The 16,145-nt window shown below is 37.8% G+C and overlaps 1 protein-coding gene across 1 annotated transcript in view; it reads left to right on the top strand.

The window, feature by feature from the left end:
* The window catches only part of LOC109260284 (fibronectin type III domain containing protein 3C1-like), a 92,032-nt gene that overhangs the window by 55,739 nt on the left and 20,148 nt on the right, over positions 1-16,145 (top strand). Inside the window, exons 24-25 of the mRNA XM_053891351.1 lie at positions 329-541; positions 996-1,162. Of these exons, the coding sequence (XP_053747326.1) occupies positions 329-541; positions 996-1,162 (380 nt within the window). The remainder of the gene's footprint in view (positions 1-328; positions 542-995; positions 1,163-16,145) is intronic.

Consider the following 16,145-nt stretch of genomic DNA (forward strand, 5'->3'; position numbering starts at 1 on the left):
ACTTTGGGTGGACAAAAAGTTTTTTGAGAATTTTAAACAAGTCTACATCTCTATGTTTTATATAGTCTACATATTTTTTGAAAGAGAATTTTACTGGTTCAGAAAAATTTGACGTTACTAAAATCCAGTGTCTCCTCATCAAAAATTGTCAATAGTGATTATGCAAATTCAAGATTTTGGCTTCACAAATTTGTCTCTAATTATTAGTATAATATGATGGTCAATGTTCTTTCATGGGGTTGCCAGAGGCATAGCTTAAATGTAGAAACTTATTTTCCTTTCTAAACCCAAATTAATAAAGTTTAATTTTTTTTCTTCTTACCACTAGAATCAGAATTCAAGCCATCAATCATTATGGACTAAGCCCTTTTAGCCAATCAATAAGAACCAAAACCAAGCCACTACCACTTGATCCTCCACATCTTGATTGTGTGGTCTATGGACACCAGAGCCTCAAACTGAAATGGGGTAACTCTTCAAGCAAAGGATTAATTTCCAACCTTATAAGCTACAATTTGTTAATAGGAGATCGATCTGGCAGGTAAGCTATTTGTACTATTAAACATGTATTACAATAAAAATGTTTTAAGATTTCTAAAATTTTAAAATTTCCTATCAAACCTATAATCCAAAGTGGTTTCAATGAACTGATAGATGTGAAATCAGTATATTATTATGTTAAGCATACTTTCTTAAATTCCTACTGATAATTTAGCTCTCTATTTTTGCCTCTTCCAAAACACTTCTTCCTTTATAAAACATACATTAATACCGGGGAATAGAAGTTACCAAAGGAATATGAAAGCCAACACCTTGCCATTATGATACGTACAACCTGATTTTTTTTTCCTTTTATGTTGTACATACCTGGCTTCAAGTTGATTTATTTAGGCCTTACTGAGGTACCAGTTTCAAGTCAGATAAATAGAGTTATGTGTACTTGAATAACTGTTGATTAATAATATTGCTTCTCCCATCTTGTTTCCCACTCCCAGATTTTCTATCATTTACCATGGACCTTGTCAGACTCACAAAGTGAACAGACTGAGTGAATATACTCAATACAAATTTAAAATACAAACATGCAATGAAGCTGGTGAGGGACCACTGTCTGGTATCTACACTTTCACTACAACCAAAACTCCACCAGCCACACTTAAAGGTAAGTATTATAAGCCAGACAATGAAGGTTGTATTAATAGGAGCTCCAATAGTTCATATATAAAATTCTGCAGTAAGGTTTATTTTAAATGTTCAAAAATAGCAAAAGACTGTGCTACTTAATTATGGGCTCAAGGGGCAATTCAGAATTTAATAAGACTGAAAATCTTATTTTACTTTTTGAGGATTTTACTTAAATTTGTTAGTAAATGCATAGTATACTACTAGTTTCAGGTCTACAATATAGTGATTTCAACACCCAGAGCTCATCACAAGTGTACTCCTTAATCCCCTCTCCTATTTAACCCATATCCACACCCACCACCCCTCTGGTAACCATTAGTTTGTTCTCTATAGTTAAGAGTCTCTTTCGTCATTTAATTCTCACACTTGTCTCCCCTTTGCTCATATGTTTTGTTTCTAATATTCACCACATGAGTGAAATCATATGGTATTTGTCTTTCTCTGGCAACTTATTTCCCTTAGGATAATCCTCTCTAGTTCCATCCACATCCTTGCAAATGGCAAGATTTCATTCCATTTTGTGGCTGAGTAATATTCCATTGTAAATACATACCACTTCTTTGCTATTCATTCACCAGTTAATGGAAATTTGGGCTCCTTCAATAGTTTGGCTATTCTTGATAATGCTGCTATAAACATCGGGGTGCATGCACCCCCTGAGAACCTGTATTTTTGTATCCTTTGGACAAATACCTAGTAGTGCAATTGCTGAATCATAGGGCAGTTCTATTTTTAACTTTTGAAGAACCTCAATACTGTTTTCCAAAGTAGCTACACCAGTTTTTATTCCCACTTACTGTGTAAGAGGGTTCCCCTTTCTCCACATTCTTGCCAACACCAGTTGTTGCTCGTGTTGTTGATTTTAGCTATTGTGTCAGGTGTGAGGTGGTATCTCATTGTAGTTTTGATTTGTATTTCACTGATGATGAGTGATGAGCATCTTTTCATGTGCCTGTTGGCCATATGACTGTCTTCTTTGGAAAAAATGTCCATTCATGTCTTCTGCCCATTATACTTTTTCTTATATGTTGAGTTTTATAAGGTATTTGTATATTTTGATACTAACCCTTTGTCAAATATGTCATTTGCAGATATCTTCTCCTTTTCAGCAAGTTTCCTTTTAGTTTTATTGATTGTTCCCTTTGCTGTGCACAAGCTTTTTATCTTGATGAAGTCCCAATAGTTTATTTTTAATTTTGTTTCACTTACTTCAGGAGACATACCTAGAAATAAGTTGCTGCAGCTGATGTCAAAGAGGTTACTGCCTGTGTTATCTTCTAGGATTTTTATAGTTTCCTGTATCACATTTAGGCCTTTCATCCATTTTGAATTTATGTTTGTGTATGGTGTAAGACAGTGGTCCATACACAAACATAAATTTCACATGTTGCTGTCCAATTTCCCAACACTATTTGTTGAAGAGACTTTTTCCCACTAGATATTCTTTCCTGCTTTGTCAAAGATTAATTGACCATACAGTTGTGGAGTTATTTCATGGTTTTCTATTCTGTTCTCTTGATCCATGTCTATTTTTGTGCCAGTACCATACTGTTTTGATCACTAACACTTTGTAATATCACTTTAAGTCTGGAATTGTGATGCCTCTGGCTTTGCTTTGCTTTTCAAGTTTGCTTTGGTTATTTGGCATCTTCTGTGGCTCCATACAAATTTTAGGATTGTTTGTTATAGCTCTGTGAAAAATGCTGGTGGTATTTTTGTAGGGATTGCATTAAATGTGTAGATTGCTTTGGGTAGAATACACATTTTAACAATATTTGTTCTTCCAATCCATGAGCATTGAATGTCTTTCCATTTCTTTGTGTCATCTTCAATTTCTTTCATCACCATTTTACAGTTCTCAGAGTACAGGTCTTTCATCTCTTTAGCTAGTTTTATTCCTAGGTATCTTATTGTTTCCAGTGCAATTGTAAATCAGATTGATTACTTACTTTCTCTTTTCACTGCTTCATTATTGGTGTATAGAAGTACAAAAGATCTCTGTACATCAAATTTGTACCCTGTGACTTCTCTGAATTCATGTATCAGTTCTAGCAATTTTTTGGTGGATTCTTTTGGATTTTCTATATACAATATCATGTCACCTGCAAAGAATGAAAGTCTGACTTCTTCCTTGCTGATATGGATTGATTTTGTTTCTTTTTGTTCTCTTATTGCTGAGGATGGGACTTCCAGTACTCTGTTAAATAACAGCGGTGAGAGTGGATATCCCTGTCTTATTCCTGACCATAGACAAAAAACTCTCAGGTTTTCCCCATTGTGGATGATATTAGCTGTGTTATATATATATATATATATATATATATATATATATATATATATATATATAGTCTTTATTATGTTGAGGTATGTTCCCTTTAATCCTACATTCTTTTTTTTTAAATATGAAATTTATTGTCAAATTGGTTTTCATACAACACCCAGTGCTCATTCCAACAGGTTCCCTCCTCAATACCCATCATTCTTAAGGGATTTCATCATAAATGGATGTTGTACTTTGCCAAATGCTTTTTCTACATCTCTTGAAATAAACATGTGGTTCTTATCCTTTCTTTCATTAATGTGGTGTATCACAATGATTGATTTGTGAATACTGAACCACCCTTGCAGCCCAGGAATAAATCCCACTTGATCAGGGTGAATGACTCTTTTAATGTGCTGTTGCACTTGGTTTGTTAGTATTTTATTGAGAATTTTTTCATCCATGTTCATCAGGGATATTGGCCTGTATTTCTCTTTTTTTAATGGAGTCTTTATCTGGTTTTGGTATCAGGGCACTGCTGGCCTCATGGAATGAGTTTGGAATTTTCCTTTCTTCTCTGTTTTTTGGAATGGTTTGATAAAAGGTATTAACTCTTCTCTAAATGTTTGGTAGAATTCGCCTGTGAAGCCATCTGGCCTGGATATATATTTGTAGGCTATTTTTTGACTACTGATTCAATTTCATTGCTGGTTATTAGTCTGTTGAAGTTTTTTTTTTAATTTCTTCCTGTTTCAGTTGTGGTACTTTATGTGTTTCTAGGAAATTATCCATTTCTTCCAGGTTGTCCAATGTATTGCCATATAGTTTTTCATAATATTCTCTTGCAATTGTTTATACTTTTGTGGTGTTGGATATTTCTCTTCTCACATTTCTGATTTTATTTGTTTGTGTCTTTTCTCTTTTCTTTTTGATAAGTCTGGCTATGAACTTGTTGATTTTATTAACCTTTTCAAAGAACGAGCCCCTGGTTTCATTGATCTGTTCTATAGTGTTTTGTGTGTTTGTTGTTGTTGTTGTTGTTTTTTAGTTTCTATATCATTTATTTTTGCTCTAATATTCCTTCTGTTTAGGCTTTGTGTGATGTTCTTTTTCTAGTTCCTTTAAGTGTAAAGTTAGGTTGTTGATTTGAGATTTTTCTTAATTCTTAAGGTCTGCATATATTTCTATATACTTCCCTCTTAGGACCACTGTTGCTGCATCCCAAAAGTATTGGACCATTTTGTTTTCATTTTCATTTTAATTTTCTTCCATCTATTCTTTTACCTCCTTTTTTATTTCCCGGTTGACCCATCCATTGTTTTGTAGCATGTTGTTTAACCTCTGTGTATCTGTGGCCTTTCCAAATCTTTTCTTCTGGTTGAATTCAAGTTTCTTAGTGTTGTGGTCAGAAAATACACATAGTATGATATCAATCTTTTTGTATCTGTTGAAGCCTTTTTTGTGACCTGGTATCTGATTTATTCTGACTAATGTCCCATGGGAACTTGAAAAGAATGTGTATTTTGCTGCTTTAGGATGGAATGTTCTGAATATATCTGTTAAGAACATCTGGTCCAATGTGTCATTCAAAGCCATTGTTTCCTTGTTGATTTTCTGCATAGATGATCTGTCCACTGATGTAAGTGTTTAAGCCCCCTACTATTGTTGTATTATTATCAATGAGTTCCTTCATGTTTGTTATTGTTGTATATATTTGGGTTTTTCAAAGTTAGGGACATAAATATTTACAATTGTTAGATCTTCTTGTTGGATTGTCTTCTTTATTATGATATAGTGTCCTTCTTTATCTCTTGTTACAGTCTTCGTTTTAATGTCTAATTTGTGCAATATAATTATTGCAACTCTGGCTTTCCTTTGACATCCATTTGCATGATAAATGTTTTTCCATCCCCTCACTTTCAATCTACATGTGAGTTTAGGTCTAAAGTGAGTCTCTTATAGGCGGTATATAGATGGGTCTTGTTTTTTTTATCCATTCTCACATGTCTTTTGATTGGAGTATTTAATTCATTCACATTCAAATTAATTATCGATAGATATGTATTTATTGCCATTTTATTACTTGTTTTGTCATTGTTTCTAGAGATTTTCTCTGATCCTTTACTGTCTTTGTTACTTTTAGTCTTTCCTTTCCACCCAAAGAGTCCCCTACAATATTTCTTTCAGAACTGGTGTAGTGGTCACAAACCCTTTTAGTTTTGTCTGGGAAACTCTTTCTCTCTCCTTCTATTCTGTATGATAGGTTTTCTTGATGGAGTATTCCTGCCTGCAGATTTTTCCCATTCAGTACTTTGAATATACCATACCACTCCATTCTTGCTTGTCAAGTTTCTGTTGATAAATCTCCAGCTAGCCTTATGGATCTTCCATAGTACATTAAGGATTTCTTTTGTCTTGTTGCTTTTAAGATTTTTTTATCACTATATTTTGCAAATTACAATATCTCTTGTTGTTGACTTGCTTTTTTTTTCCTTTTTGATGGGAGTTCCCTGTGCCTCCTCGATCTGTTTCCTTCCCCAGATTAGGGAAGTAATCTATTATTTCCTCACATAAACAATCTATTATTTCCTCACATAAATTTTCTGCCCCTTTTTCTCTCTTCTTCTTCTGGGACTCCTATAATGTGAATGTTACTACATTTCATGGAATAAGTGATTTCCCTAAGCCTATTCTCATGTTCCATAATTCTTTCTCTCTTTTGTTCAGTTTCATTATTTTCCATTACTTTTTCTTCTATGTCATTAATTCATTCCTATGCTTCTTACAGCCTGCTGTTCATTGCTTTTAACCTATTTCCAATCTCATTTATTGGATTTTACATTTCTGATTCTTTTTAAACTCTTTTATCACTGTGGTAAGGGTCTCTCTGATGTTTTCGAGTGTTTTCTCAAGCCCAGTGAGTGCCCTTATGATTATTGCATTAAATTCTCCATCAGGCACATTACTTTTATCTACTTCACTTAATCTCTCCCATGGCCTTATCTTTTTCTTTCATTTGGGATAAACTCCTCTATCTTGGCATTTTGTCTAAGTCTCTGCCTTCTCTGTGTTAGAAAAGCCAGTTATGTTCCTGCTCCTGGATATAATGGTTTTATGAAGAAGAGCTCATGTGGTGTCCAAGATCTGGAAAGTCAGGGAGTGTCTCTGGTGTGTGCTCTGCTTTTGTGTTTTGGCTGCTTTATCCCTCAGACAAGTCATCTGCACAGTCCCCCCTTGCCTGGCCTGGGCAGTTTTTGGCTCTAGCCTGAATATGGTGAGAGTTAGCTAGATGTGCTCTGGTCTGCTTGAAAAATGAGACCTGATACTACTTCTACTAAAACTGAGTGCCTTGCAGAACTCTCTGATTGGATGATGTGGTGTGGGCAAGGGTTTCTGCTGGTCTTATAAGGGAAGGGCCCATCACACTGGGACTGAAACAAGCTTGGCTGAAAAGGGAAGAACCGGCAGAGCACAAGGGCATGGGGCTTGGTGTAAGCAAGTTACGCAACCAGTGTAGATGCTGGGCTGCTTCCTGCAGGTGGCTCTGTGTTTATGCTTAGTGACAGGGAGGGAAACTTCATGCCATCCAGCTGCTTTGTTCACAGAGGCATCTCCATAAATGACTGCCTCTCAGGGAAGCACTCCAAGAAGAGTGAATAATCTCCCTTCCATGTGCCTAGACATTCTTCATATCCCTGTTTCCTTGCTGTATGCCCCTGGGTTGTTTGCCTGCCATCTCTCCAGGACCAGGACAGTGCCCCCAGGGCTCTATCCCAGCCAAGCCCACTGACCCTAAAAACTCTAGGCTTTAAGGGGCACCTGGGTGGCTCAGTTGGGTGAGCGTCCAACTTTGGCTCAAGGTCATGATCTCACAGTTCGTGGGTTTGAGCCCCACGTTGGACTCTGTGCTGACAGCTCAGAGTCTGGAGCCTGCTTCAAATTTTGTGTCTCCCTCTCTCTCTCTCTGCCCCTCCCCTGCTTGCATGCTCTGTCTCTCAAAAATAAATATTAAAAATTTTTAAAAAACAAAAATTACAGGCTTTAAGCACCACTGGTTGAAGGAACTCACTTACTTGCAAGAAATTCAAACTCTCTCATTTTTCACTCCAACAGCTTTGGGGAACCATTCTCTTTGTGTGTCTCCTTGTGTGCTTCTCTCTTTGTCACCCTTTGCAACCACAGTTCCCTCCCTGATGTAGTACTAGTGATCCATATCTCCCCTAAACCATGTCTCCACACATCCTACATTCTTTGCTGTGGCTTTTCCCTCCGTTTAGCTGTAGAGTATTTTCTGTCAGTCTTCGGGTTCATTTCTGGGTTATGGATGATTTGATAGTTATCCAGGTGTTTTCATTGGACAAAACAAGCCTAGGTCCTACTACTCTGCCCTTGAAAATATTTTTTAAAAGATCTTTGAAATAAACTAATCCAGGCAATCAATCTATCACCACAGCCATTTTTTAATAGAAACAAGCAAAGTCCCCAAATGGTAAGTAACCTAACTAAAGAACACTATGAGCCAGTAACAGAGTCAAAATTGGAATTGTAGGCTCCTGATCCCCATCACAGTTCTCCTTCCACTTTATCATGGTATCCATTCCTTGCTATATCTCACATTTTCTGATATGGATTAATACATAAAAAAATCACCTGATAGGTATAATTATACTAAGTAAAGCTGAACAATGGATTTAGTAAATAGTACATATTTGTACATATTTATTACAAATTTGTAATTTCATACGTCATAATTAGTATATATTTGGTAATTTCTGAAACTCTGAATTTAATCTCCTTGTTTGAACAGTGAAATAAACTGCTTTCTAAAATACATAAGAAGGCCAATTTACACTCATGAAACCTCGAGCTTTGAGTTTTTTCCTTCTCATATGTAAATTTCAGTTGTTTCGATCTTTCCACGCATGAGTCAAATCACTATTATGAAGTAGTTTGTTCTCAGTGAAAAGCTAACTGGAACATAATTGGAATTAAACATGACTTAGATCACAATACTGCCTTGCTCTCTACTGACATATTTAAGCCCCATTTTCCTGAAACGTAGAGAGGCTAATAATATGAAATAAAGATCTTTCCCTCCTTTCTTCACACAGTTACTGTGAACCTGAAATAAAATTTTTAACGTATGTGAAATGCTTCCAAATGTATGATGTACGATATAAGTACAATACAAAATATTATAGCAGTAGGGATAAAACAATAGCAATAAAATTTGTAATAAGATCTTACTAAAAAGCAAAACAGGCATTATTTTTTTTCTTCACTTATTTTTTTCATATTAAATTTATTGTCAAATTGCTTTCCATACAACACCCAGTGCTCATCCCAACCGGTGCCCTTCTCAATACCCATCACCCACCCTCCACTCCCTACCACCGCCCATTAACCCTCAGTTTGTTCTCAGTTTTTAAGAGTCTCTTATGCTTTGGCTCTCTCCCTCTCTAACCTTTTTTTTTCCCTTCCCCTCCCCCATGGTCTTCTGTTAAGTTTCTCAGGATCCACAACAGAGTGAAAACATATGGTATCTTTCTCTGTATGACTGATTTCACTTAGCATAACACTCTCCAGTTCCATCCACGTTGCTACAAAAGGCCATATTTCATTCTTTCTCATTGCCACGTAGTGTTCCATTGTGTATATAAACCACAATTTCTTTATCCATTCATCAGTTGATGGACCTTTAGGCTCTTTCCATACTTTGGCTATTGTTGAAAGTGCTGCTCTAAACATTGGGGTACAAGAGCCCCTATGCATCAGCACTCCTGTATCCCTTGGGCAAATTCATAGCAGTGCAGTTGCTGGGTCGTAGGGTAGGCCTATTTTTAATTTTTGAGGAACCTCCACACTGTTTTCCAGAGCAGCTGCACCAGTTTGCATTCCCACCAACAGTGCAAGAGGGTTCCCGTTTCTCCACATCCTGGCCAGCATCTAGAGCCTCCTGATTTGTTCATTTTAGCCACTCTGACTGGCATGAGGTGGTATCTGAGTGTGGTTTTGATTTATAGTTCCCTGATGAGGAATGACGTTGAGCATCTTTTCATGTGCGTGTTGGCCATCTGGATGTCTTCTTTAGAGAAGTGTCTATTCATGTTTTCTGCCCATTTCTTCACTGGATTATTTGTTTTTCGGGTGTGCAGTTTGGTGAGCTATTTATAGGTTTTGGATACCAACCCTTTGTACGATATGTCATTTGCAAATATCTTTTCCCATTCTGTCGGTTGCTTTTAGTTTTGTTGATTGTTTCTATTGTAGTGCAGAAGCTTTTTATCTTCATGAGTTTGCAATAGTTCGTTTTTGCTCTTAATTCCCTTGCCTTTGGAGATGTATCAAGCAAGAAGTTGCTGCTGCTGCTGCTGCTGCTGCTGCTGCTGCTGCTGCTGCTGAGGTCAGAGAGGTTTTTTCCTGCTTTCTCCTCTAGGGTTTTGATGGTTTCCTGTCTCACATTCAGGTCCTTTATCCATTTTGAGTTTATTTTGGGGAATGGTGTAAGAAAGTGGTCCAGTTTCATTCTTCTGCATATTTCTGTCGAGTTCTCCCAGCACCATGTGTTAAAGAGACTGTCTTTTTTCCATTGGATGTTCTTTCCTGCTTTGTCAAAGATTAGGTGCCCATATGTTTGTGGGTCCAATTCTGGAATCTCTATTCTGTTCTATTGGTCTATGTGTCTGTTTTTGTGCCAATACCATGCTGTCTTGATGACTACAGCTTTGTAGTAGAGGCTAAAGTCTGGGATTGTGATGCCTCCTGCTTTGGTCTTCTTCAATATTACTTTGGCTATTCGGGGTCTTTTGTGGTTCCATATAAATTTTAGGATTGCTTGTTCTAGCTTCGAGAAGACTCCTGGTGCACTTTTGCTTGGGATTGCATTGAATGTGTAGATAGCTTTGGGTAGTATTGACATTTTGACAATATTTATTCTTCCAATCCATGAGCACGGATTGGTTTTCCATTTCTTTGTGTATTCTTCAATTTCCTTCATAAGCTTTCTATAGTTTTCAGCATACAGATGTTTTATATCTTTGGTTAGGTTTGTTCCTAGGTATTTTATGCTTCTTGGTGCAATTGTGAATGGGATCAGTTTCTTTATTTGTCTTTCTGCTGCTTCATTATTAGTGTATAAGAATGCAACTGATCTCTGTACATTGATTTTGTATCCTGCGACGTTGCTGAATTCATGTATCAGTTCTAGCAGACTTTTGGTGGAGTCTATCGGGTTTTCCATGTATAATATCATGTCATCTGCAAAAAGTGAAAGCTTGATTTCATCTCTGCCAATTTTGATGCCTTTGGTTTCCTTTTGTTGTCTTATTGCTGATGCTAGAACTTCCAACACTATGTTAAACAACAGCGGTGAGAGTGGACACCCCTGTCGTGTTCCTGATCTCAGGGGGAAAGCTCTCAGTTTTTCCCCATTGAGGATGATATTAGCTGTGGACTTTTCATAAATGGCTTTGATGATGTTTAAGTATGTTCCTTCTATCCCGACTTTCTCAAGGGTTTTTATTAAGAAAGGATGCTGAATTTTGTCAAATGCTTTTTCTGCATGGATTGACAGGATCATATGGTTCTTTTCTTTTCTTCTATTAATGTGATGTATCACATTGATTGATTTCCAAATGTTGAACCAGGCCTGCAGCCCAGGAATGAATCCCACTTGATCATGATGAACAATTCTTTTTATATGCTCCTGAATTCGATTTGCTAGTATGTGGTTGAGAATTTTTGCATCCATATTCATCAGGGATATTGGCCTGTAGTTCTCTGTTTTTGCTGGTTTTCTGTCTGGTTTGGGAATCAAAGTAATGCTGGCTTCATAGAATGAGTCTGGAAGTTTTCCTTCCCTTTCTATTTTTTGGAACAGCTTGGGAAGGATAGGTATTATCTCTGCTTTAAATGTCTGGTAGAATTCCCCTGGGAAGCCATCTGGTCCTGGACTCATTTGTTGGGAGATTTTTGATGACTGATTCAATTTCTTCGCTGGTTATGGGTCTGTTCAAGTTTTCTATTTCTTCCTGTTTAAGTTTTGGAAGTGTGTGGGTGCTGAGGAATTTGTCCATTACTTCCAGGTTGTCCAGTTTGTTGGCATATAATTTTCTATAGTATTCCCTGATAATTGCTTGTATTTCTGAGGGATTGGTTGTAATAATTCCATTTTCATTCATGATTTTATCTATTTCGGTTATCTCCCTTTTCTTTTTGAGTAGCCTGGCTAGAGGTTTATCCATTTGGTTTATTTTTTCAAAAAACCAACTCTTGCTTTCATTGATCTGCTCTACAGTTTTTTTAGATTCCATATTGTTTATTTCTGCTCTGATCTTTATTATTTCTCTTCTTCTGCTGGGTTTGGGGTGTCTTTGCTGTTCCACTTCTCTTTCCTCTAGGTGTGCTGTTAGATTTTGTATTTGGGATTTTTCTTGTTTCTTGAGATAGGCCTGGATTGCAATGTATTTTCCTCTCAGGCCTGCCTTCGCTGCATCCCAAAGCGTTTGGATTGTTGTCTTTTCATTTTCATTTGTGTCCATATATTTTTAAATTTCTTCTCTAGTTGCCTGGTTGACCCATGCATTCTTTAGTAGGGTGTTCTTTAACCTCCATGCTTTTGGAGGTTTTCCAGACTTTTTCCTGTGGTTGATTTCAAGCTTCATAGCATTGTGGTCTGAAAGTGTGCATGGTATGATCTCAATTCTTTTATACTTATGAAGGGCTGTTTTGTGACCCACTATGTGATCTATCTTGGAGAATGTTCCACATGCACTCGAGAAGAAAGTATATTCTGTTGCCTTGAGATGCAGAATTCTAAATATATCTGTCAAGTCCATGTGATCCAATGTATCATTCAGGGCCCTTGTTTCTTTATTGATCCTGTGTCTAGATGATCTATCCATCGTTGTAAGTGGGGTATTAAAGTCCCCTGCAGTTACCACATTCTTATCAATAAGGTTGCTTATGTTTGCGATTGTTTTATATATTTGAGGGCTCCAGTATTTGGCACATAGACACTTATAATTGTTAGCTCTTCCTGATGGATAGTGCCTGTAATTATTATATAATGCCCTTCTTCACCTCTTGTTACAGCCTTTAATTTAGTTTGTCTGATATAAGTATGGCTACTCCAGCTTTCCTTTGACTTCCAGTAGCATGATAGACAGTTCTCCATCCCCTCACTTTCAATCTGAAGGTGTCCTGAGGTCTAAAATGAGTCTCTTGTAGACAGCAAATAGATGGGTCTTTGTTTTTATCCATTCTGATACCCTATGTCTCTTGGTTGGAGCATTTAGTCCATTTACATTCAGTGTTATTTTTGAAAGATATGGGTTTAGAGTCCTTGTGATGTCTGTAGGTTTCATGCTTGTAGTGATGTCTCTGGTACTTTGTGGTCCTTGCAACATTTCACTCACAGAATCCCCCTTAGGATCTCTTGTAGGGCTGGTTTAGTGGTGATGAATTCCTTCAGTTTCTGTTTGTTTGGGAAAACCTTTATCTCTCCTTCTATTCTGAATGACAGACTTGCTGGATAAAGGATTCTTGGCTGCATATTTTATCTGTTCATCACATTGAGGATTTCCTGCCATTCCTCTCTGGCCTGCCAAGTTTCAGTAGACAGGTCTGCTACTACCCTTATGTGTCTACCTTTGTAAGTTAGGGCCTGTTTATTCCCTAGCTGCTTTCAGAATTCTCTCTTTGTCCTTGTATCTTGCCAGTTTCACTATGATATGTCATGCAGAACATCGATTCAAGTTACGTCTGAAGGGAGTTCTGTGTGCCTCTTGGATTTCAATGCCTGTTTCCTTCCCCAGATCAGGGAAGTTCTCAGCTATGATTTGTTCAAGTACACCTTCAACCCCTTTCTCTCTCTTCTTCTTCTTCTGGAATTCCTACGATATGGATATTGTTCCGTTTGATTGTATCACTTAGTGCTCTAATTCTCCCCTCATACTCTTGGATTTTTTTTTATCTCTCTTTTTCTCAGGTTCCTCTTTTTCCATAATTTGATCCTCTAATTCACCTATTCTCTCCTCTGCCTCTTCAATCCGTGCTACGGCCGCCTCCATTTTATTTTGCACCTCATTTATAGAATTTTTTAGTTTCTCATGACTGTTTCTTAGTCCCTTGATCTTTGTAGTAGATTCTCTGCTGTCCTCTATGCTTTTTTCTAGCCCAGCAATTAATTTTATGGCTATTGTTCTAAATTCTTGTTCCATTTTATTGTTTAAATCTGTTTTGATCAATTCGTTAGCTGTCGCTACTTCCTGGAGTGTCTTTTGAGGAGAATTCTTCCGTTTTGTCATTTTGGCTAGTCCCTGTGGTAGCTCCAAACTGCAGGGCACTTCCCTTGTGCTGTCCGGAGAAACGTGTTGGTGGGCAGGGCTGCAGTCAGACCCGATGTCTGTCCCCAGCCCACTGCTGGGTCCACAGTCAGACTGGTGTGTACCTTATCTTCCCCTCTCCCAGGGTCAGGACTCACTGTGGAGTGGTGTGGCCCCTGTCTGGGCTACTTGCACACTGCCAGGCTTGTGGTGCTGCTTTGATGAGATCTGCCGCCCAGGGCGTATTAGCCGGGGATGATCTGCAAGGTGCACAGGGGCGGGAGGGGTAGGCTTAGCTAGCTTTGCCATTGGTGGTCCCCTGTGGAGGGGCCCTGCAGCACCAGGAGTAGGCAGGGCTGTTGGAGGGGTGGATCCACAGAAGCACAGCATTGGGCATGTGCATGGTGCAAGCAAGTTCAGTGACAGGAACTAGTTCCCTTTGGAATTTCGGCTGGGGAATGGGAGAGGGAAATGGCGCCTGCCAACGCCTTTGTTCCCCCGCCAAGCTGAACTCTGTCTTCCTGGGCTCAACAACTCTCCCTCCCAGCATCCTCTCACCCTCACTGCTCTCTGAGAACAGAGTTGTCGACTTTTAACATTCCAGATGTTAAGTCCTGCTGGCTGTCAGAACTCACACAAGTCCGGCCCCTCTGCTTTTGGAAGCCAGACTTCGGGGGCCCTGCCTTGCCTGGCACACTGCCCCTCCACTGCCCTGGCTCCCTCCCGCCAGTCCGTGTAGCACGCACTGCCTCTCTACCCTTCCTACCCTCTTCCGTGGGCCTCTTGTTTATGCTTGGCTCCAGAGAGTACATTCTGCTAGTCTGCCGGTGGTTTCCTGGGTTATTTAGGTCGATGTGGGTGGAATCTCAGCAGTCAGCAGGACGAGGTGAGCCCAGTGTCCTCCTACGCTGCCATCTTCCATACTTCCTCTCTCTGTGTCCTCTATTCTGTTTCATTGACTTACGTATCTTTCCCTCCACTAATACTACACTGTCTTGATTACTGTAGTTAAATAGTAAGCTTTAACATTAAGTAGAGTGGTTTTGTCCACCTTCTTTTTCTCTTTCAAGATTGATTTTTCTAGGTCTGGTGACTTTCCAAATGAAAGTTAGAATGAGATTGCATATATCTATAAATAAACTTGCTGAGATTTCCATAGAAATTACATTAAACTTATAAATCTTCTTGGGGAAAACTGACATCTCTACTATATTTAGTCTTCCCATCTATGAACATGGTATGTCTCTTTAGTTATTTAGGTCTTTCTTGATTAATTAGCATTATGCAATTTTCAGCATACATGTACAGTATATGTTTTGTTGGATTTATACCTAAATATTTTCTTAGAAGTGATGGTAAGTGGTACTGTGTTTTTAAATACATACTTTATTTATGTATTTATATATGTATATATGATGTATGTATGTATTTATTTATTCTTATTTCAAATTCCAGTACAGTTAACATACAGTGTTATAATAGTTTCAAGTGCACAATATAGTGATTCAACAATTCCATACATCACCTGGTGCTCGTCACAAAAAGTGCACTCCTCAGTCCTCATCACCTATTTAACCCATAAACCCATCCCCTCCCCTCTGGTAAGCATAAGTTTTGTTTTCCATAGTTAAGAGTCTGCTTCTTTGTTTTTCTCTCTTTTTTTTTCCTTTGCTCATTTATTTTATTTCTTAAATGCTACATATGAAGGAAAACATATGGTATTTTTTTAACTAACTTGTTTCACTTAGCATTATACTCTCTAGCAATTTGCAATGACATGGATGGAGCTAAAGAGTATAATGGTATTGTGTTTTAAATGTCTGTTTATACATGTTTGTTGTTAGTAAATAGAAATGTGGGTTATTTTGGGGTGTTGATCTTGTGTCCTGCAACCTTGCTGACCTCACATATTAGTTCTAGGAGATTTTTGTACATTCCGGGTGGTGGTCTATGTAGATAATCATATTATCTGTAAAATAAGTAGTTTTATTTCTTCCTTTCTAACATGGATGCCTTTTATTTCCTTTACTCACCTTATTGCAATGGCTGAATTAAGATTAAGACTGATTAGAGCTGACATCTTTGCTTTGTTTTTGGAGGAAATCACTGGTACATATGATGTTAGCTGTAGGTTTTTTTGTAGATGCTCTGTATAAGTTGAGGAAGTCCCCATCTATTCCTAACTTTATGAGATTTTTTCATCACTAATGGGTGTTGGATTTTGTTAAATGTGTTTTCTGTGTCAATTAATATGATCATATGATTTTTCATCTCCACCCTGTTTGTATAAAAAGTTACATTGGTTTTTCAATTTCAAACTAGGGTTGCATACCTGAAATAAATCCCACTTGGTCTTGGTGTATAATTCTTTTTGT

This window comes from Panthera pardus, unplaced genomic scaffold (genome assembly GCF_024362965.1).
Source record: "Panthera pardus isolate Hobbes unplaced genomic scaffold, ASM2436296v1 HiC_scaffold_27, whole genome shotgun sequence".
NCBI classification, from domain to species: Eukaryota; Metazoa; Chordata; class Mammalia; order Carnivora; family Felidae; genus Panthera; species Panthera pardus.